The sequence below is a fragment of the Curcuma longa genome, chromosome 11 (genome assembly GCF_044706935.1).
Source record: "Curcuma longa cultivar G26 ecotype Majalengka, Jawa Barat chromosome 11, ITB_CL_G26_1.1, whole genome shotgun sequence".
NCBI lineage: Eukaryota > Viridiplantae > Streptophyta > Magnoliopsida > Zingiberales > Zingiberaceae > Curcuma > Curcuma longa.
Window position 1 is genome coordinate 8,896,198 of NC_133871.1, and position 22,954 is coordinate 8,919,151.

Here is a 22,954-nt window from a genome sequence, read left to right on the forward strand (position 1 = left end):
CCAAAAAAGTCTTCTCTAGCATACTGGATATGTTCAGAGGGTGTTACTTTTTTTGCTCTTCGAAGTGTTTTCTTTATAAAAGATTTGTGTCGAAAAAGAATTGTATTACTATTGATTTTGTAATTTTGTGGATTATTGAGTGCTAAACAGCGACTTCTGTTGGCTTATCCATACTACAAGTATACATTTTACTCGCAATAAATTTTATATTCTCTTCGGTAAAAGATGAAATCCGTCACCTTAACAACCCCATACGGTCTGTCCCATGACCATATATAAGGAGGTAAATCGAATAAAGGAAACTTATGTTCTCGAAATCTGAATGATGTTAGAAAATGTAACTCATGACATATTATACTTGAAAATTTTAAAAATTTTATGATGTTAAATTATCCATAATAACAGATGAAAAACTTGAAAAAGACTGATTATAATAAGCGAAGACATTGTTTAAGTAGTGGTTTAAAGTCTAAACCACGAGTTGTTTGCCATTAGTTTTCACATTCTGAGCAATATCAAAGAAGGTATACCATCCAAAAAAAAGGCTAATTGGAGAACAAATGCCTTGAAGCATCATAATTCTCATAACAAATAAATACACACAAAAGAAAATCCTTAACCATCCCCCAGCAATGATTGACATTTGATGTAATCACCAAAACTTATAACGGCTGCAAATAATATACCTATCCAAAATTTCCAACAAATGAGAGCAACGGGTGAGACAAGTTTCAAGGGATGCTGCATCGCTTGCGATGATTATATGTTTTGATGTCGCTCTGCTTCTGTCTGGAGGATGGAAGGCAGTGGAGCAACAATTTCTACTCTCTACAAAGAAAATCAAATAAATTAAACCAATAATAAAGTTAAATTGTCAAGCTTACCAGGATGCATGGTATCAATAGCAGAGCACTTTAGCTAATTGCAAAGTTCACCACAGATGCAAATAATAAAGAAGCCAATACAAAAATGACTCTTTCGCTCGGTTGTGAATCTAGCATTTCTATGCTTACTAATACCATAAAAATGTTTCCCATAGATAGCCTATTTCAAGGTATTAAATGATCAAGAAAAAAAAAGTAAACAATTACCTTATTTGTAATTGGGTGATCTAGGAAGAGCTTATGTGCATGCAAGTAATAACCACAATCTCCAGGTACAGCTTGCATTGGCTTCTGATAACCTCTGAGAGGGATAAAAACCGATAAAATCAAAATAAAAAAAAAAGGTAAAAGAGAAATCGATGAATCATTAAATTATCTCAATACATCACAGTTTCTCAAAAACATTATAAAAAACAAGACTGATACCCATCATTCGCAAAACAATCACCAATAGACTCTGACTCGAAAGCTTTAGGTTGCCCACCAATGTCATAAAGAGGATCACCTGCTTAGTTGTGACAAGAGAGCATGTCAAATTTATACCATTGCGATTTAAATATAAATCGTTTAGTAAAGGCTCTAAGAGACTAAGACAGCATAAACCTTGACAAAGTGCTCAAAAAACGATCCTCTTGCTTTAAATACCCAAAACAAATACAGAACTCACTATCGAGGTCATAATAAAAATAGATAAATTAAACTTCTCTCTTATGGGCATTGATAAGGAATTTTATAAATGGGGTCATTATTTGGGAATTTTCGAGCAAGAGAATTTTTTTTTTTTGTGTGTGTGCATTTGCCACAAAAGCATCAACACTGATAAATAATATAGAAAAATAAAAGGCTACTCACACCTAGAAATACATTATGAAACTATTTCTCATTTTCACCAAATGGCATGCAACACAATGAGAAATGTTCAATACTGATTCCACAATTAGGAAATCATGGTTAGGAATAACAACTCAACTATAAGAATAGAAAATGCCCATACCACATGTGTTAGCCTATGGTAATCAACCCATGTCTTCATCACAGTCTACAAATATAGAAGCAGATTCTGGAAGTCCAACAATGCTGCACAAAAACACTTATAACCACCCATCCAGATGGAAAATTTGACCTATTAACTTAAAAGGCTAATCCCAAAGTGCTTATATCCAAGTTAACGCCAGTTCATCCTTCAAGACTATATACTCCCTTAATTAATTCACAATTTTCCATGTAGACTGAGCTGATCATCTCGCCCACAAATTTGATGTGCTAATCAAGGTCCAATGTCTAACTATCTTAGCATTATCCTTAGTCCATAAAATGCGAAGCCCATGGTGGCTCCACTGTCAAAGGTAGTTGTCCAAAAATTTGAATAAGCCTAGGAGCTAGGACTATGTTTGCTCTCATACTGTGTATAACAATCCACCCAAATAAGAAAACTTAATTAACTCTATTGGCAAAATTTTTTTCTGCACTTGCATTTATTGTTGCCACACCAACAAATGTACTGACATGAGACCTAACTGTACTCTTACAAATGTTCATTCTAACCAAGGTTTAAAATCTTGACCCATGTCGAGGTTTCGATCTTGGACTGGAATGATACAGTTTCGATATCGTATTGTACCGTACCAATATAGTTTCGATATTTTTTAAATATAAAATATATTAACTAAAAATAAAAAATTTAATCTAAATATTTAAAAATAAAAAATAAAATATATTTAAAATATATATATATATATATACATATATAATGAGATAATTTTATTAGGCTTTCATTAAACTTTATTTAAATTATCTCAATCATAGTAGCTGGGAGATTAAAATTATTAATTTAATTAAACTTAAATTCGTTGTTCTGCCCCTATTTTGCCCTCGCACGACCCTACAACTCCTTTGAAAGCGACGCACGGCAGTAGGGATCCTTCCGGACGAGTCACGAGTGCTTGGCGGGGCCTCAAGGTGCGCTGACACCGGAGCCTTGACTATGCCAATTTCGGTCCCCGGGCGGAATGAAATTTTTCGCCCGTATCGAATAGAACGGCTCGTGACTTCATTCCATGCTTCTAACTACTCTGCAAATGATCTTAAGCTATTACAGATTTAACTAACTACAACATTACCCATTATCTCATGCATTACAGAATGCAGATTCCAGTTAGCATTCTTTTTTCTTTTAACAACGTGCAGTTGATAATGTTTAAGAGAAACTCAGCATCCCATATTCCTCAATTTGCCAGGATCACTAGGCAGAATTTTACTTTTGAGGAATGTTAGCAACAACCTTACATGTACTAAAGACCCAAGGTAGAAGGATAGCAAATGGAATACCCCATGTCGATGACAAAGGAATGCCCCTGCACAGTAGTCTAAAAACTGAAATTCTTGAAATGTGTATTTCAACAATCAACAAAATTATAGCAGGCAGTTAAAAAGTTAATTACAGCTTATTAATATCGGGCAAGGAAATAAGAAACATACAACTGAAACTCCAGTACAAACAAAACGAAGTTCAAATGTAACGCACCTACAAGTGGATGGCCAACAAATGCAAGATGGATGCGAATTTGATGTGGTCGACCAGAATGGATCTCAACCTTTCAATATTCCAATAAGGACATAATAAGAAATCATAAGACGCCAGGCTAAACAATCTAAACAAAGATGATCCAATCCATAGTATCTTGAAAATGATAAGCATTTGGCATTGCACAACAGCATGGCTCCTCTACAAAAATATATTCAAATATATGATGGATGCAGCAAAAGAATTAAGAGTTAAATATAAAAAATCAAAAGGATAAGATATGAGAGAAGTGAAATAGCAAGAATGACCTCTATAGCAATGAGTGAGGCAAATGAAAGTATGCTAATGTGTAGTTCATTCACTAGTAAAGGAACATAATCTAGTATATCTCCTACTATTCAGCCCCTTCCTCAGAATTTCCTGTTTTCTACTATGCAAGCAAAAGTATCAGTTATGAAAAGTAAAAAGAGACTAATAATTTTAGGTTGCTGATATGCATTGAAAAACTTAAGCATAAATCCACAAGCAAAAAGTTAACAAGGATACGCTCTGAAGCAAAAAAGATAAAGAGGCTTCACTAATTCAGTTCTCCACATGCAGTTTCAATAATGAAGATTAGCTTTGATGAGGATAAGAACATAGGAAAATATAATAAGTAAATCCTGAGCATATGTTGAATAATATACCTGCACCAAAGTTTGGTTTCTCTGATCATCTCTTTCAAGAACTTGCATTCTGCTCAGTGCTGGCTTCCCTGTGTACAATTTTACCGTTCAAGATGAAAAGTAAAACAAATACTTCTGAGAAAAAAATAAAACTGATAGTCTGGATTAGAAAGAAAATGACCTGATGAAGAAGCTACATAAAGCCCCTTCGCTACTCCTGGATAATTGATTGTACCAATAGGCTGCCTGATTACCAACTGCAAAGGAAATATTGCCTAATGTTAAAGAGAAAATTTGCATGTACTTTACAACCAGAATCTTGACATCAAAAGACTTCTCTCAGTAAGTTTCATTTGAATGGCTAAGAACACATAGAAGAACAAATAACTCCTCTATTCCATGTCAAAAAAGCCATATCCATGTTTTGGCTAGGGAAATGAAAACAGAGAAAAGTTCCAAAAAATGCAAAAGAACTCACAGTAACACAGAATTCCTGGAAATGTTGACAATATTTATCTCCTAACCAACAACACTATTGCAATTCTGTGATACATAAAACATGTTATCCACATGTTGACAATGTTTATCTCCAAAAAAATTCAAGAGGTGTAGAGGTAATTCCAATTTGAATTAAATTTATATAAAAGATGCCTTTATGGAATATAACAATAAAAGTAATATTTACACATTGAAGTCATTGAAGGACATATATATATAAACAAATGCAACCCAACTCTGACAAGATACTAAATTTGAATTATACAGCAACCTAGACCTCTCGCTAACACAGACAATGCAGGATAATAACTCAAGAGAGAAAAATGAACCGGCAAAAAATGGTTTTGCCTAAATTGTTTCCTACAAAAGCATCACATACTAACCATAAGCATACAGAGTTTTTCTTTCACAAACTCTCAAACATATTAACAAAAATATAAAACATTTTTTTTACATTCTTTGGCATTAATTGTTCATTTCAGATTTCAATCAATATAGGAGTATACAAGAAAAAAGTATGTTAGGCGAACAAATTCACCTCATCTTTTTTAATTATACCACCAACTAATGCTCGATAGTATTTTGAGATGTTTCGTGGTTTACCAAGCTCCATTTCACCCCTACAAGTGCATCAGTTCTTGATGTGCTAAAAACACTCAAATAAACAAAGATATCCAATAAAAAAATCTGCCTAACCTGTCATCCCCAGCAAATATGGCACCACTGGCAAAATAAGCCGCAAGACGGCTCTTAGCCAGTTTTGTCTTAGCACAAAGCAATATACCTGATGTATAGAATCAATTACCAAAAAAGTGATCAAATACTTCTCAACTTGCTACACTGACAAGTAAAACAGTAGTCAACTCGGAAAGTAGTTATTATTCTTAGAATAGTCAAATTACTAATCAAATGTAGGCTATTACACATACAATCTGTAGATTCTGTATAACACTATACATGGACAAACTAAATTAAACCTGATGTGCCCCTCCCCAAGCGATGTACAGGAACAGGATGAGTTTCTTGTGACTTTGATCTTTTCGAACTGTTACATGCAAGAAAATTCCATTCTTTCCATTGGAGTTGCATTAGAGCAGTTCTCTGCTGAAAAAGGCCTCCAGGTAGAACTTGCAAACCTGAAGGTTTATTTAGAGCAACCTAAGCACCAAAGGGAAGGAAGTAAATACACCTTTTTGCATCATGCAATTCCTGTTCTATAGTTGCATCAACAATAAAAAACTGGAACCTCACTGAAGGTCCTGCTCTTATGAGAAACAATATTACAGGAGAACCATACGATCCACTATGTTTAAATTATAAGCAATTATGACAGTAAGACTGCTAGTTAGCGTTCAACCAAAGAAAGCAATTGGTTACCAATAGATCTACAAGTATAAAACCAGGGATGGAGTATTCAAGTCAGGAGGCCAACATGCAAAATTTGCTATCTGATGGGTCTCCTAGTTCCCTTGCCTATACACTTAAGGATTCTTCAATAAGTTCACATGATCATTTGTCACAGTTAGGTCAGTTAAATAAAAAAAAACCTTCATCAGCTAAAATTTAAAAGAGGCAAAAGCCTAAGTATGCAACTGCTGGATACAAAACCATGAGAGCAGTCTCAAGTATTCACACTTGAAATCAACAACTAGAATGCATGTATGATGACTTGGAACAAAGTCAACAAACCATAATTTTACCCCCACACACATCCACGCTCACAATCTATCAATGAAGGCCCTATGCCATTAGTTTAGGGTACTTATAACATTGTAATAGATATGTTACTGACTATCTAGATTTTTAAAAGATTTTCTATGTTTTGTTCAAATGGCCTATCAACTTATATAATGCATATATATATATATATATATGAGACAAGAGATAAAAGCAAAGTAACCAATGGATCCAGCATATATAACGTTGCCACTCATACCATCATTTTATGACTCTCTAATGTCATAAGATCAAGTTTTCACTTTAGATTCCTAACTGGATCCATACCTTTTTCACTTTCCAGAGGCATTAGTGATTGATCTCATATTCTGCATAATCTAACTAAAGAAAGTTTTAGTCATCTTGTCAAATTCTAGTTGAATCCATGAAAAAGAAGCAACTTAGTTAACTTGAATAATGCCAAGAGCTTGTTAATTTTCCTTTCACTTGTTATGGTGAAGGTTTCAAGAAGCATATGCGATATGTGGAGTACATGCAATCTACATTAGAAATTATTTATACTGAGAAAAATTTAAAGTGGATATACAACAATGTATACTAATCAACCTATCCAATCCATAATCCCATTGGAAAATGATACATGCAATCATACACTTGAAAATATTTATTTTTCAACAAAATACATTAATCGACAATGTGTAAATACAATATAAGAACATGGATATATAACTGAATACTTGCAAAACAATGTTTAATTCATGATTTTAAATCGTTAGTGTGACAATTGGCATGGAGAATTTACTTGATTCATCTGTATCAATAGCTACCAACCCTCTGTCTTAGCATGTATCAAAAGATACCAACCCCACAGTAGGCTTGAAGAGAGAATAGAGTAAAGACAGAGTTCCATGGCAGAGCTAGGTGAGTTTGCAACAAATGTCCAAAGCACATGGAGGCTTTGCATGAGTCTCTCAACATGGTGAATGATGGAGTTCAGCTGCACCTTGAATATTGATAGTGGAGGTGATTAGCAATGAGTCAAAAATCAACAATCCCACTGAGAGGTGTGAAGAGAATGAGAATCCTAATCAAGCATGTATTAACTAATATGTATATTTTATAAATATTATATGATAAATTGTAACTTATTAAGTATAGGCAGATGCCTATGCTGTCAAATGGACTGTTTTTTTTTAAACATTGGTCATGGTATGTGAAAATCATTAACTAAAAATAAAGATTAAAGAATATAAGAAATTCAGTTTTGTATAATAAGTAATTCTGTTCTATTTTAATACTACAGTAATGCAAAAGGAAGAAAGATGGACTAGGGAAAATGTACATGCATTGCTTGTTACAAAAGTATACTCCTTATCTTTTAATTTCTCTCCTTCCTTAAGTTTGCAGTCATATCATAATAGAACAATATTCCTGAATGATCCAGGATTCAATAAGCTTGAAACTACAAGAGAAGATTTGTCATCTCTGACTCTTAAGGTTGATCAAAAAGCTACATTGATGTGTTGCAATAAAATTCAGGAACCTAAACCAGATATGAAATCTAGTCTACGTAGAGGCATACCATGTCATTATCTTCATAAAGAACTTCGAGCAAGTATGGTGCGGAAGGCTCTTTCCAAGGAAGACGATGGTAAACAACTTGGAGACCATCTCTAAACAAAAATAATAAAATGTTAAAACAAAAAATGGCATCAACGACCAGAGTATCAGAACTAGTGAAATCCAACTCTAGTGGATAGAGAATTATGTGTAAAAAAATCGATGGCAAGTTACAAAATGCATGATTGTTATGCCCAAATATTTATTTAACCCATAGCACATTTAATTGAGTTTCTATTGAAATTTGGCACTAGAGTAAATTTAAATTGGATACAAATGCATTGAATTAGAGTCAATTGACTCTTCTTCTTGCTGAAGAAGAAGAGTCAATTGAGTTCAAGTTGGGTTTACATTGGGTTAAATCAAATTTAGGGTTTGATTGAATGTGTTTGAGCTCAACTGGATTGAAATTGTGCTACATTTATGATCGCAAGGTTTTGCTTCCAGATTTAGGTTCTGCCATTGTGACATCATTGAGCATGTTTGATCAAAGTTTTAGTTTGTTTCACTACATTCTAGCCGGATTTATTGTTTAAGTAATGGATTTTGTGGACCTATTAGGTTGTTTGGTTGATTCTTCGATGTAAATTTATGCTCCATTGGTGTGGTTGATTGCTGATGGTTTATTTGACTTACTATAGGTCGTGGCATCACATTGAGCAACCATGCTATGAGATAGCAAATGAGTACAAAGTGTCGAATGCAACAATATCAAACTATTGCATTATGACCCATGAGGTAGTTGTATGTATGTTTAAGCAGGCATACAGTACCACTTGAACTGGGGTATGAATGCAGAGGAATTCATTGATCACACTCATGAGCTACAAGTTGACATGCAGGTTGATATATTATTATTTTTGTGTTACACTTGTTAGTCATCATTGCATGTTGCCGTACTAGTTGGTAGTTGATTGTTGCATTAGTTGTAGTGTGTTGTCGCCCTTTTTAAAAGATACATCAACTATCAGTGCTGTTGTTGCACATTGAAAGAATTTTGGTTGCATTTGTTGTAACAAGTAGGATACATTGTCACAGTGTCCTTGTACTTTTATCGGTAGTTAAATCATACATTACATTTATGTTTGCCGGATTTCTACACAACACCTTCTAACTCATTGTTGTTGCCTCCAATTTTAGGTATGGATGTCAATATGGTTATGCAAAATTTGTGAGAGTAATTGTAGTAACCCAATAAAGTTTTTATACTATACTAAATTCTGTTCCAACACTACTAATTTTACTACGTATCAGGCTACGCTGTTGTAGGCAATATCAACTAACATGTAGATGGCCCCTAGGCAAGGCCTAACAACATGTGTGCTACATCACATTCGCACTTACTGACATGCAACCAATTGCACATCTGATTTTGGCATATAGATAATAGTAAAAGGTTGTTCCACCGAGCATGGAAGAACAAAAGGGGATGCTTTTATCTATTTATTTTATTATAAAAATACGAAATACAATTACCTACACAAGCTTTATGGACGACTCCGACCTTTATCAAGCATGCACAAAACCTAATAAGAACTAGAAAAAGAATAATTACCTGAGCATGTACATGGGATCTGTTACTACCTCCCCATTAACCGTTATCTGGGAGAAAAAAGAAATATGTTCAGCATCCCAAACAAAAGTCTTTCCTATGCAAAAGAAACAGAATATGGACAGATTGTATCAAAACTCAGAAAGTCATCAAACCTGACCATTCTGAATCCTCTGAAACCAGCTGGCCAAGGAACCAATAGAATAAATAAGACATTATTCCAAAACAACAAAACATATAGAACAACTTCTGTAGGCTTTGGAGGCCGACCAACCCTTGCAATGGTGCCGAGTTCTTGTACTTGGTGGAGTAGAACTCAATCAGACTCGTAGCTGTTTAAATCAGAGTGAGCTGAAGAATCTGAAAACCAATCAAAAGATCCAATTTCTACGAAACAGAAGGAGAAAAAAAAACAGGAAACCGAACTGAGACCCCTGCCGCTGGATCGGACGACGTCAGTGTACAGCAGACCTTCGTTTAGTTCAGGCCAGGGCACCCCAAAAGAGTAAAGCGGCAAAGACGACGGCGAAGTCAGGTGGGAAGACGAAGTGGTGGCGGCAGTGCCGGCAGCAGCCATCGAAGCGGCGTACGGCGGCGGGGAGGGGGAGGGAACCTAACTCGAAGAGGATGCACGATGGAAGCAGGCAAATCGGATCTTTTAAATGGTTTTCTACCAAACCCGAAATGACGGTTTCGGTTCGGGTTTGTTCCTCGCTCTCTTGGGCGTATTTTTTCATTTTCCATGGACTGAAATAAGAAACTTCAAACAAAAAATTAATAAAAAATGAAGTATCAATTAATAAAAAAATTATTGATATAAATTAATAAAAAAATTAAAAAATTTGTGTTTGTGTTATATATTCTCTGAAATATATTCAATATATTCTAAAAGCATCAATTTAGATCGAGAAATGGATTATTAATTTCAAGTTTATTAGAAGTATTTGGTAAATTAGAAAAAGATCTTTAAGATTAGTTGGATGAAATTTAAATTATATATAAAAAAAATGCAAAGTTGTTGACTGACTTAGGACTTTGACGGGGAAAAAGAAAGTTAAATCATTAGATATTCAAAAAGTTTTTGGCAGATGATAAAGATAAAAAATAATAATTAATAAATTAAATGATGCCTTTCAGATAATGTTTTGCATATGTTTAATAAATCATGATTATGATCGATCACAGTACTTAAATCATTCTCGCAAACCATAAATACCTGAAAATACTGCATCCTATTTAGAGTTGTACACCAATCAAATATTTGAATAAATTTAATATTTAACTTGATAAGAATTTATTTATATTTATTTAATATAAATGATTAATATAAATAATATTTACAAATAACGTTTGATTTATATTCATCAATTAAATTTTTATTAATATATTAAATAAATAAATATATTTTTAAAATAAATAAATAAATTTATATTATCAAATTTAATAACTAACTGAATAAATATAAAAAAATTAAATTATAAAAAAAGTTTGAATTGAACTCAAACTTATAATAAAAAATTAAATTAAATTTGAATAATTATATGTATTTTAGATTTCTCATTCAATTACTTTATTAAATAAATTTGAATACAATAAAAGTAGGTTCTCCCATAACTGCCCATTCTTTAATCACACTTATCTATACAAATCGGATATTAATTAATTAATTAATTAATATGAAACGGAAAATTGAAGCAACCGCGTTCGTTTGGTGCGGCGTCGCTATCTTTTAGCTTTCATGACGTTATTTAATTTATAAAGGCGTCAGCCATTAAATTGTATCGATGTAATTAAAGTTAAGAAAAAACTCTCATTTCTTCTTTGCTTTCCCGTGAAAGACTCAGTCAAAAAGGAAATTGTTTTTTTTTTATATTTTTTTGCTTTTTCAAATAATTGAGTGGAATTTTGATACATTTGCCTTTCAGTAGACCTTTATGAGCTTTAATTCGTTGTTGATGTATCATCTTTTTTGTCTGATATATAAAAATATTTGTTTATAATTAAGCAGTATTCATTTTTTATAATATGAATATTTTTTGGTCATAATTACCATTTAAAATATCTTTTATTTAAAAGTGTGTGTATATTTAAGATATTATTTAAAATTTCAAAAATATATTAAAAAAGAGAAAATAATAAAGTAGTAGCTTTTAAATAATAATAAAAAAAACAAAGTAAAAAAAAGGAAGAAAATGACCGTCACCAACTGCGACTGCTGTTGCTCTGGCTTGAATGAGGGTTTCAGCTCCATTATTCCACCTCCCATCGATCGTCTTCTTCATTTCACATCTTGCAGTGGTAGAGCCTTGACCAGTTGACCTGCTCTTATCTTAGTTTTCTATAAATCTTCCCTTTGTACAACTTCAGAGGCTCGCGAGGGGGCTTGGTTTGCGTCTTCTGAAGGTTCAATTTGTTGTTGCAGATCCCCAGAGGTGTTGTCTTTCCTCCTATTTTATTGGTTGAATCGATTTCAATTCCAATTACCTGGAGGAGTTGTTTTTTCTTTCTCTGCAAAGTTAGGTTTTTTTTGGCTCCTTGCTCTACTGCTTGTTTGTTGCAGTTGTTTTTTGAGATGTTTGTTCGGTGCCGAATTTCGTCCCGCTAATTCTGTTCCCCATTTTCTTTCTTGTAGGTCGCAGCTCCAGATTAGACCTTTTGTTACTGTTTTGATGTTTATCTTGGAATTCATTTGGAGAGGGAGCTGAAGTCGGTTCGGTGAGAGAGAATTAGGGTTTCTGTGCTTCAAGTTTAGTTTTGTTTATTGGAGTTGCATTTCTTGTTAGAGAAGCTCTCAGGCTCTTCTACAGTTGATGCTTCTATTGAAGATATTGCCTACAAAGCCCTGCCCTGGTTAGCTTTATTTGTTGATGGTTATTAGAAAATATTGAAGTGACTGTCTGGTTGTAAATTTCCACTGACAGTTTATATTCATTAGGTGTGCTTGAAGATATTGTCAAATACAATGACAAAACCTTATCTGGGCTATCTGTACTTTGAGATGGCCATTAGAAAAATTCAAGTGAGTATCCTCATCCTTGCGATCACTGTCATTTCGTGCGGCCACTGTTCATTTAACCAAACCGATCACTACCTGATCAATTGTGGATCTCTGAATGATACAACCATTGGAAACAGAGTTTTCCAGGCAGATGATTCTGTTTCTTGGACCTTGAATCCTTCCTCAAACAACTTGGCCAACATCTCAGAGAACATGGTCCCCTCTTACTATGGCATGGAACAGCTCTTCCAGAATGCCAGAATCTTCACAGTACCTGCGTCCTACACATTTCAAATTAGGAAGCATGGTAGGCACTTCATCCGTCTTTATTTCTTCCCTTTTGAGAGCCACAACCTCACTACAGCATCTTTCAATGTGTTGACTCAAGATATTACTCTGCTCAACGACTTCAGACCGCCACTGAATGTAACAGTAAAGGAATTCTCTTTGAACATATTGAGTGACACTCTTAGCCTTTCATTTGCACCATCTAGAAACATGTCCATTGCCTTTGTAAATGCAATAGAAATCTTGTCTGTTCCTGACAATCTCACTGGTGATGGTGCAAATATCATTCATCCATCCGGCACACGTTACCAGGGTTTATCAGGACAGGTACTGGAGACAATTTACCGAATCAACATGGGTAATCGGTCTGTTCTCCCAGATGATGATACTCTGTGGAGACTTTGGGAAAATGATCAGAAATATTTGATTGCAAATCTTTCACATCCAGTTAGTTACAGTGGCAAAATTTCTAGGAATGAAGGAGTTTCCCAGGAGATTGCCCCTGACATTGTGTATACCACAGCCACTGAGTTATCTCCTACTGCTGATACCACTTTGAGTTACCTTGTTAACATAACATGGCAATTCAATGTGGATGCCAAGTCAAGTTACTTTATAAGATTTCACTTCTGTGATATTGTCAGTGACGCAGCTGGTTCACTCTTGTTTAATGTTTATGTCAATACCTGGCTTGCATATGGTAACTTGAATCTTTCTGATATAACATTTAGAAGATTGGCTACAGCTGTTTTTCTTGATTTTGTTTTGGAGGCTGATGATGCGTCTAATATTCTCAGTATTAAAGTCAATCCAGGAATTGCACTTCATGGTAATGGGCCACCAAATGCAATTCTAAATGGGCTTGAGATAATGAAGATCAATGGATCTGCTTCTTCTGGTCAGACAGTTGTCACACCAATTGGTTCAAATAAAAACTTCAGAATTATATTGGGTTCAAGCCTTGGAGTGATTGCAGTGATCATCATTGCAGTGGTTCTTTTCTTCATCCTCAGGAAAAAAAGGCCTGCAAAACAGTATTCCAAAACTTGGGTGCCTTTCTCTGCTACTGGTTTGACTTCTCATAGCACAGGAACCAGAACTTCTAATGGAATACCTTTCATGGATGGACAAAATGGAAACCTTGGTTACCGTTTCTCCTTTATAGCAGTTCAAGAAGCTACAAACAACTTTGATGAGAATTTGGTGATTGGGGTTGGAGGCTTTGGGAAGGTCTACAAGGGAGTACTAAGAGATGAAACAAAAGTGGCAGTGAAGAGGGGTAATCCAAAATCTCCACAAGGCCTCAATGAATTCCGTACAGAGATTGAATTACTGTCACGCTTACGCCACCGCCATCTGGTTTCTCTGATTGGATACTGTGATGAAAAGAATGAAATGATTCTTATTTATGAATACATGGAAAATGGCACTCTTAAGAGCCATCTTTATGGTTCAGGTCTTCGTTCTCTTAGCTGGAAGCAGAGATTGGAAATTTGTATTGGATCAGCTAGAGGACTACACTACCTTCACACTGGTCAAGCCATGGCTATCATCCACCGTGATGTTAAATCTGCAAATATTCTTCTAGATGAAAATCTTTTGGCAAAGGTTGCTGACTTCGGACTCTCAAAAACTGGACCTGAGTTGGACCAGACCCATGTTAGTGCTGCTGTAAAAGGAAGTTTTGGATATCTTGATCCCGAGTACTTCCAAAGGCAACAGTTGACTGAGAAATCAGATGTGTACTCATTTGGAGTAGTTTTGCTTGAAGTCCTCTGTGCCAGACCAGTCATAAATCCCACCCTACCAAGAGAGATGGTGAACTTAGCTGAGTGGGGAATGAAATGGCAAATGAAGGGTGAGTTGGAGCAGGTTGCCGATGTCAGGATTGCAGCATCAATTAAACCTGAATCTCTAAGGAAATTCGGGCTGACTATTGAGAAATGCCTAGCAGATAGTGGTACTGAGCGCCCCTCAATGGGAGATGTTCTTTGGAACTTGGAGTATGTTCTGCAACTTCAAGAGGCAGATGCTGGTGACTCTGAGATTAATAGCATCAATCGCATTCCTGAACTTGCTCCTCAGGTTGGAAACATCTGCACCGTGGAGAATACGCCTGCTGTGGAAGACAGTACATCATTACTTAATGATGTAACCGATACCTCAATGAGCAAGGTTTTCTCGCAGTTGATAAAATCAGAAGGGAGGTAAGTTGATTGTAATTTGCTGTACTACTGCTTGAATCAGACAAGAACGTAAGAGTGGTTTTGCTGAGTATGGTCTTATAGTGTTGTAGCTGAAGATTCAATTATGTTTGTCCTTTTTTTTTTTTTTTGCTTGTAAAATTTGCAGAAACAAACTATATGGATATGTATAAACTCTAGATGGTTGATGGATGAAACAAGATTGCAACTATGTATTGAAGCTGATATTTTGAAGGGTTCTAATTTTGATTCATTTAGTTTTGAAAGGTGATCTTAATTTAACTGTCATGTTAGATTGGATATATATATATTGAAAAAAAAAAAATCAAGGACCTTACTACTTAAGTTTTAGCGTGCCTACTCCCTGTTAATAGATTGGATAACATCATTTTATGATGCAGAGAAGGATCTAATGTAAATTTGTTTTCTTTTTCAAAAAAGCATCATAATCTCCTTTTGTTTACATATTCATCACAGTCGTATTTGATTCTTTGAGACTTTGATTTTGATGTCCCTCCTGTTGTTTTCCTCCTGCAAGAATTCGTCAGATTAAATAATTTTTTTCATGATGCAAAATTCGGTCTTTATTCTCTTCCAATTCTTAGCCATCGGCTCATTACATATACGGTTCATGTTTTTCTCCAAATGATTGATTGACCTTGAAGCATTATACAAGTTGGAAATGATATTTGATTTACCTTGCAACCAAAAGTTTGAGGCTAACAAAGCATAAGGATTTACATCTGTTAATTATATCCCCTTGTTGATTCTAAAGCTACAAACACAATATCCTGCGTAGCGAGTGGCCAAATACCACCAGTAGCATTGCTGTTGAACTTATCTTCGCCAATTTCCCATTAACTGGAAGAGATCTGCTAGCCATTTTCTAACACAAAAGCAGTACGAACAACAAATTAGTCCGTGAAGATGATTACTATGCGTACGGGACTTAAATGGTCAAAGTTTCAACTGTAATATTACAAGCAAATTGAACAGGTGCAATCATGACCACCAAAGATTCCTCACGTATTTGATATCTTCCAACAAAACAGGGCATAAAGGGTAAACCTCGGATGTATTCAGAGCATATTTAATGCTTACTGATGAAATATTCTAGTATTTTGTGAGATCTCTAGACAGCAGTAGGCATCGGCATTGCTGAAGCACAATTTATTCAGTAACTATAAACTGTTGCAGCTCGGCAATCACTGTGTGAAACCATCCGCACGAGTCGGTGTCCTTTTCTGTGATTGACGTTGGCATCTCAGGAAAGAGGATCCATCTGGATGAAGTGATACAATAAGCCAAACGACCACAAATGGTTGGCTGTGAATGCATGGCTAAGCAAACAGTCTTAATACTTTCTCCTTTTCAACCTCACATCATCACCATCACGCCATCCCTGTTTGCGATGGTATCTGTAATCTTCTTCCTGTTCCACCTTGTTCTTTAATCTATTAGGACCGGGCTGATTTCTTACATGATTGTGGAAGTTCCTGGAGCTGCTCCCACCATGAATCATTTCACTGTCACGGAAGAACTTAGTAGATCTACGATAGCCATCACCAATGTGAGCACGATTATCATCCTGGGTACTTGGAAGATGACGTGGTTGTTGAATGAATCCATGCCTATCATCATATTCTCTTGATCCCGGACAATGATCATCATCAGTGAAAACAAGGTTGTCATCATCATCGCTAGCAATATGTTGTGTCCGTCCAAGTCCACGCCTGCCATCATAATCCCTGCTATAAACTAATTGATCCCCAGAGTATGTAGGTTCAGGGTACTCTGTATCTTCACGTAGTCTCATTTCGTATCTTCTATTCCTCAAAACTCTACCAGCCCTTGCTAACTCAAGTTCTCTAGCAAAATGCATTTCTCTCGTCTCAGTCTGCAATTGAGGGTATCGAAGTGAAGTATGCTTGCCCATTATCTCAGCTTCTGGAAGATTTCTGGTCATGCCAACTCTATCAAGAGATGGTCCATGCGTTGTTAAATCTGTATCATCATCAATGTACATTTCAGGTGTTCTTCCAGGTGAAAACCATTGAGTGGGTGAACGTGATCGATATAAACGTACTGGAGATCTAGTAGGCGAACAACTATTGCCCCTCAACAGAAAGTCATTCTCAGTTGGTTCATAATGCAGATTTGGGTGTGAATGTAGCAAGTTATCTGCCATTTCACCGGGTAAACTTGAGATTTTATCCTTGCAAATCAGGTAATCTTCAATTTCTCTTCCAGCAATCCTGTCGGCATCAATGTCTTTTGCTTGACGTCTACCACTCAGTTCCTCTCTGTGCCCTCGGGACGGCCTCCAAGATGGAAATCGAGATGAACGATCCAGTGGATAGTCTGTCGTCCTTCTCAATGATCTATAGCAACTACCATTTGGAGGACCAGTAAATGGAATTTCCACATCTTCATCATGCCTCCGATATCGTGATTTTCTGGGATTACTAATTCCTGCTCCATACTGGATCTCGGTATCCCGATTAAAATGATGATTATAGTTCCTTCTATTGTTCGTGTAACCAGATTCACATCTGCCGGTTGTCTGACCATGATTGTTAGTTTCTAATTTTGAATGCCTAAAATAATAAAATCCATTAATGTCATAGTAAAAATAGGTATTAAAGAAATAGCAGCAGCGGTTAAAAAAGTGAGAGCATTATCACCTTCTCCCTTGAGAATATAAATTGGCATGCTTCTCGTTATCAGCAATCAACCTTTCCTTCTCCATGCCATCAGGAACTGACCTAGCAGAAGTAGCATTCCTGTAATTAAATGACTTAGTTGAAGGTGAACTTGCCTTGTCACTGTCTCTATTCTTGTACCTGTTGCCGTCATGCTTAATGTGGCTATGTTTAAATGGATTATAAACATGGTTAGTTGCCGTACTATTAACATTTGATTCCTTATCTTGCACTTCTGGATGCTTGATTGCCACACTAGCAGCTTTTGTGCTCATCTGCTGATCGCCTGCATATTCATTTTTGTTTTTTGCAATTTCGGGAAATGCATTGATTGAACTTGAATTCATTTTCAAGACTTTCTCCTTTCCAAGGAGTTTCTCTCTTGTTCCTTCACAAGGTTCAACAGGATTTTCACTGGAATATGAAGTCAATTCTGTAATAATTGGCAATTCATGCAAGTCTGTCTTTAAGTCAATGGTTGTCTCTTGTTTATCATGGCACATTTCAACACTACGATCACTTAGCTTGTCATCTTGTAATTCCTTGCCTTTACTATCCACATGCACATCTGTCATGAAGAGAAAACCTTCTGAACCGATGGAGGCAGTAGAAACACTAGCATCCAGTTTTTCTTTACTGTGACATTGGACCTCATTTGCAAATGCTGGCACACCATCTTCATGATCACCAACTCCGTCACTGGTAATCTTGTTCCTTGCACTCTTTGGATCTTCTGGAGCACTAGGCTCCTGTGCATTAACAACATCCTGTTCTATCTGAATGTTCACAGATAAGTCCATGCCTTCTAGATTCCCACCAGTCACTATAGTAGTTTTTCTAGCATCAGAATTAAGATTGCTATTGCCTAAGCATTTTGATGCATCATCTAAGAGGCTCATTTCAACTCCTCCAGATAATTCACCAGAGGCTCTGGGTTCTTTAGGATCAGCTTCCACAGACTCATTATGCAGGGAAGAAACCTTGTCACCAATGTCACGAGTGACTATATCTTCTGCAGTACATGCTTTCCCATCAGAAATAATTGACTCCGCAAAATTATCCAATGGTTTGCTAGAATTTCCTTCTGCATCTTGGTTAAGGCAACTGTTAGAAGGCACATCCTCAGCATTAGAAAGTACCATAGAATCTGTTACAGCAGACACGTTTGTGTTTGCAACATTAAGCAAAGTTGTACTACATTCATGAACCATATTTGCATCATGCAAAGAATTAGAATCCAAAGTTGTTGTTGGTACTTGTGTGAAAGAGGCTAGCTGGTTATTACCTAAGACCAAATTTGGAGACTCCTGAAGTTCTTCAGATGGTTCTGGTTTGATCTCTTTACCTTGTGATGAGTCCTCAATCAGAGAACTTTCCACATGGAAACTTCTATCGCATGGTTCAGATTTCACTTGTGCAACAACACCAGAGTTGAAACTACTAAGTTGATGACTTTTAGTTTCTTTCTGATTATGGTTCATGCACGATTCAAGTTTCGCAATTGTAGAAGATGCATCTGAAGGATTACCTGTCAAGGACAGGCTTAGATCAAGAGGAGTTATCCCCAAGTTGTGCAACTCTGGTCTGCTAGGTAGCCTAAGCTGCAAGTCTAAGCCATCTACATAGCCTGTAGTTCCATCAGCAGGCAATCCCAATTTGGTAAATCTCAGATTGCATTGATGTGACTCAACCACTGATGAACCTAATCCAAAATTGTTTGGGGTCTCTTGAGTATTTTGAATGGGAATTTTTTCATTGTTTGGTTGGTGCAACTCCTTCGGTTTTGACTTATCGTTCATCTCATGATTAGTAGCTAAATTATCCAAATTGGCATTCCACATTTCCATTGGAAAATTCAAATCCCAATTTTCTCTACTTGAGCAAAGATGAAAAGCAGCACGTTTTGATTCCAAATCTCTGTAACTGGTCCAATGAAGATGTTGCAGCAAATTCAACCCAGGCAGATCCAACAAAGGCATTTCATCTTTCACTATCTTTGAGAAGTTCAGACCAGATTGCTTATCCTGACATGATAGATACAAACCTGATGTTTCAACTCCTTCAGATGCAGATACATCACTTGAAGTGATTATTTTCCCAACACTTTTTTTAACTTTGAGCATCTCGGATTCGCATTGCTCTAGTGAATTGTTTCCTTTCTCCATACCCAAGCCTAGTGATGCCCTGTTATCTACATCCAGATCCTCATCCATACCTGATTCCCCACTTCCAGTGATGCCTTCCTTGAGCACCATGCTATGATTAACTTGGGAAGCAATTCCATGTGAACTATTGAATCTGATGGAAGACTCTAGTAAATCATCAAGAGTTAAATTACTGTCTAGTTTTACAGCAGCAGAGTTCTCAGAAACAGAAGATTCTGATTTTAGTAAGAGATTCCTCGGTTGTTCACTTAATTTTTTTGGCACGTCACTTGTGTTTTGGGATGCAGAAGATGAAGATTGTGACAAATGAAATAGCCTTTTCTTGATTGGTACACCAGATATAGACTCATCAGAATGCCCATCAGCAAGGTCAAACTGAATCTATCAATAAGAAATTTAAAAAAAAATTAATATTTCCAAACATAATAAACTGCTTTATAATGACATTAGCAAGAGGACCACCTCTTCGTTAGTCGGCATTATTAACACTCTGCGCAAGAGATAAGCTATCCTAGAATCGCTTTGTCATGGCTAAACTAAAAATGAAAATAATCATCAATTCACCACCACAACTCAAAATGCTTCTCTGAATCTAAAAGTGAACATAAACATAAGGTAGATATGAATACTAAAAAGGTAAATAAGCAAAAGCAAACAGTAAAAGAAACTGAATAGCATCATTTGGTAAAAATTAGCGACATCAATCCAAAGTAATGAATTATGTAATTTGGTCCTGGGGACAAATGTGAATGTCTAACAAGGCATCTTAAAACTAATCATTAACCAAATGAATTAGAGAGACCTTTTAAAGCGGTCAACAGCTGTTCAATCATTTTATAATGTGATGAACTACTAAGTCATTCAAAACTTGCAGAAATTCAGACGTATAATTACAAGAAGTGAACAAATATCCCAAGAGAGTATACTTCCTGCTGAGGTCAGAAACTATCAACCATAAAATAAAGTTCCTGCAGTAGAACTCCAAGTGCCTTTATGACTGGACGACTCAGAATTTTGTGGCTTCAGGTTGTTAAAAGAAAGGAGAAAATGGGCTGTTGCTTCTTCTTCCATAAACCATGCATTTAGACTCCCCACAATTAAACTGGATGCTCAATCAAGGGGCATAAACACAAAGAAATAATAATTTTAAGCTAGAAACTCCCACCACTTGTAGCAAATCAAGAACCATCAATCCAGGTCTGCAGATGCCCTCATTTTATGTTTCAGTTATCTGAAACACCTGAGATAATAGACCGAATATATTCCAATGTTTCTTAGACTATACAACATTGCTAGATAGGATAAAATACAAGAGTGCTAGTTCCAGTTACTTTCAGAGGAATAATGAGATCACTCTGCTATCTCTTCCAACAAATTCGCTCAGGATGTATTATAGGATAGCTTAACATCCTAATGATCATGCTTTAAAAGTAGTGTGGACTGCTTCAACGCTAAATTGCTTTCCTGTCTTTAAACGATGAAGCTAAGTTTTATCCTTGTTAGTTCAGTAATTTTGGTTTCCGAGATAGAAAGGGCACAAAATAATAGGGCTAACTTATTACTTTGCTAAAGGCACATCCTTCACAGAATTAACAACTTCAAGTCACTCCCATAAAATGTGCAAAAAACATAATATTGTAATGAACTCAAGTCATGAATATCTCTTGTAAGTTCCACACAGATACACAGAGGTTAAGAAAGGCCTAGATATACTCAATACCTGGAAAATAAAAAAACAAGTTGCTCATCACCTATTATCATGATTTCCCTGTGGTGTCATGACACTTGACTGTGGTGGCATGACAACAGAATACAAATATGCAAAGAGTGGATCTCTGTATTTCTGTTTCTCCAAAAGTGTGTACTCACTCTTTCTGAACCCCTCTAGCAAAGATCGAATTACTTTACTCAATCGGATCAATAACCAAATACCTCCACCTTGACCTCGAACCCAGGCTTGACATCTAATAGTCGCACAACAAAGTACCGCAGATTGATCAGGAACAAAAACTATAGGTCTTGCTAAATAGGGGAAAATTTCCATGAACGACATGAATATTTCTTGTGGCTTCCTCTCCAATGTAAATGAATACGCAAAACAAATGACATGAGCTCCAGAGTCGATTCGTTTGGCCCAAACATCATGGCTTTTTATGATCAAGAAAGTTGCTTCTTTTCACATCGCGACAGTTAGTTTCGACAAAACCAAACCCTTCCGACAAAATAATTCGGGATATCTGGTCATACTAACGAAGTTATACCACCTCTAACGCCTAAGGTCAGCTGACTGAAATGATGTACAAAAGCATAACCCTAAGAAGGAGAAATAAAATCCAACAGTGTTCCCAGCACGAACTTTGAGCTTGATGCTACCACGGAACAAACTACCGAAACATCGAAGCTTACCAGAATCCTCAGACCAAAATAGTTGGATAGCAGGTAGATCGGAAGGGGGAAAAAGAACTTTAAGTCTTCAACAACTCGCTCTTCCTTCCGTCGCCTCTCATAATTGCGAATATGTAACAATAATAGCTCCCGACTTCCTTCCACTCTAAAAAATTTAATTAATGTCACGTTTCTTTCACAAAACACTTTCTTGAATCGCGAGACTAACAAATCGGGATTAGATCTCAAAAAGAAATCCTTTAGGACGTCAATCAACCGCGTATTTCCCTTGCACTTCGTTACAGCGTCACTGACATCTATCGACCACGTCCCGCGGCAACACACAGTCCGAGAGGAACGAATCCAGTCGATCTGTCCAATAACATCGTCCAACGCGTTACATCTATGAGTTCTCTCCTTCGGACAAGCAAAAGCAACTTCAAAGCAAAAGGAAAAAAAAAAAATCCAGACCACAAATCTTCTTTGAGACGACAAATTACCTACTTGAATCGATCTCGTCAGAAATCGCTACGAAAAAGGGATCGAAAACCTTGGCAATCGGGGAGAGAGAGGGAGGTGAAGGGCTCAGTTGCCGTGAACGTAAGGAAGGGGAGATTGGAAATGCGCCACCATCTCCACGCTACCTAACCTTCTTATTAAAAGGCAGTGCGTAACAGCCCGGTCTCCGCTTTCGTGTCGCTGTCGCCTTCCGATACGACTCGAATAAACCGGTACCAAGTTTCGCGACACCCCATTTTAAACAAAAAGTCTACGCAATCCATGATATGATGA

The 22,954-nt window shown here is 36.3% G+C and overlaps 3 protein-coding genes across 9 annotated transcripts; 1 reads left to right on the forward strand and 2 right to left on the reverse strand.

Annotated features, from left to right (window-relative positions):
• Positions 1-480: 480 nt before the first annotated feature.
• Positions 481-10,013, reverse strand: LOC141838057 (RNA pseudouridine synthase 5). 3 transcript variants are annotated; one of them, XM_074725445.1, is made up of 14 exons: positions 9,847-10,013; positions 9,695-9,752; positions 9,576-9,603; positions 9,424-9,470; positions 7,831-7,921; positions 5,549-5,729; positions 5,268-5,355; positions 5,110-5,191; positions 4,255-4,330; positions 4,095-4,162; positions 3,409-3,478; positions 1,311-1,389; positions 1,092-1,185; positions 481-828 (listed from the first exon to the last, which is right to left on the reverse strand). In XM_074725445.1, exons 1-14 carry the CDS (start codon positions 9,995-9,997, stop codon positions 760-762), a joined length of 1,182 nt encoding a protein of 393 aa, XP_074581546.1. In that variant the 5' UTR covers positions 9,998-10,013; the 3' UTR covers positions 481-759. The 3 variants fall into 3 exon arrangements, with proteins under 3 accessions (XP_074581546.1, XP_074581548.1, XP_074581547.1); XM_074725447.1 differs by lacking the exons at positions 9,695-9,752; positions 9,847-10,013 and having other exon boundaries at positions 9,581-9,641; XM_074725446.1 differs by lacking the exons at positions 481-828; positions 1,092-1,185; positions 1,311-1,389 and adding an exon at positions 1,909-1,961.
• Positions 10,014-11,634: 1,621 nt separating this feature from the next.
• On the forward strand, positions 11,635-15,137 carry LOC141838490 (receptor-like protein kinase HERK 1). 2 transcript variants are annotated; one of them, XM_074725990.1, is made up of 3 exons: positions 11,635-11,935; positions 12,053-12,270; positions 12,356-15,137. In XM_074725990.1, exon 3 carries the CDS (start codon positions 12,383-12,385, stop codon positions 14,915-14,917), a length of 2,535 nt encoding a protein of 844 aa, XP_074582091.1. In that variant the 5' UTR covers positions 11,635-11,935; positions 12,053-12,270; positions 12,356-12,382; the 3' UTR covers positions 14,918-15,137. The 2 variants fall into 2 exon arrangements, with proteins under 2 accessions (XP_074582091.1, XP_074582090.1); XM_074725989.1 differs by having other exon boundaries at positions 11,635-11,852.
• Positions 15,138-15,538: 401 nt separating this feature from the next.
• Positions 15,539-22,766, reverse strand: LOC141840053 (uncharacterized). Of its 4 annotated transcripts, none has more exons than XM_074727938.1 (4): positions 22,667-22,766; positions 20,240-20,313; positions 17,595-20,158; positions 15,539-17,507 (listed from the first exon to the last, which is right to left on the reverse strand). In XM_074727938.1, the coding sequence occupies exons 2-4, from the start codon at positions 20,255-20,257 to the stop codon at positions 16,265-16,267; spliced, it is 3,825 nt and encodes a 1,274-aa protein (XP_074584039.1). In that variant the 5' UTR covers positions 20,258-20,313; positions 22,667-22,766; the 3' UTR covers positions 15,539-16,264. The 4 variants fall into 4 exon arrangements, with proteins under 4 accessions (XP_074584039.1, XP_074584040.1, XP_074584036.1 ...); XM_074727939.1 differs by having other exon boundaries at positions 17,595-20,152; positions 20,240-20,308; positions 22,663-22,766; XM_074727935.1 differs by having other exon boundaries at positions 20,240-20,308; positions 22,663-22,766.
• Positions 22,767-22,954: the final 188 nt, after the last annotated feature.

Coding starts and splice junctions, on each gene's coding strand:
- LOC141840053 (XM_074727938.1), bottom strand. Junction 17,508..17,594: donor TTATATTCTCAAGGGAGAAG/GTGATAATGCTC, acceptor TTATTATTTTAG/GCATTCAAAATTAGAAACTA.
- LOC141838057 (XM_074725445.1), bottom strand. CDS start 9,997: ATGGCTGCTGCCGGCACTGCCGCCACCACTTCGTCTTCCCACCTGACT. Junction 7,922..9,423: donor GATCCCATGTACATGCTCAG/GTAATTATTCTT, acceptor ATTTTTGTTTAG/AGATGGTCTCCAAGTTGTTT. Junction 1,390..3,408: donor TGTTGGCCATCCACTTGTAG/GTGCGTTACATT, acceptor ACAACTAAGCAG/GTGATCCTCTTTATGACATT.
- LOC141838490 (XM_074725990.1), top strand. CDS start 12,383: ATGACAAAACCTTATCTGGGCTATCTGTACTTTGAGATGGCCATTAGA.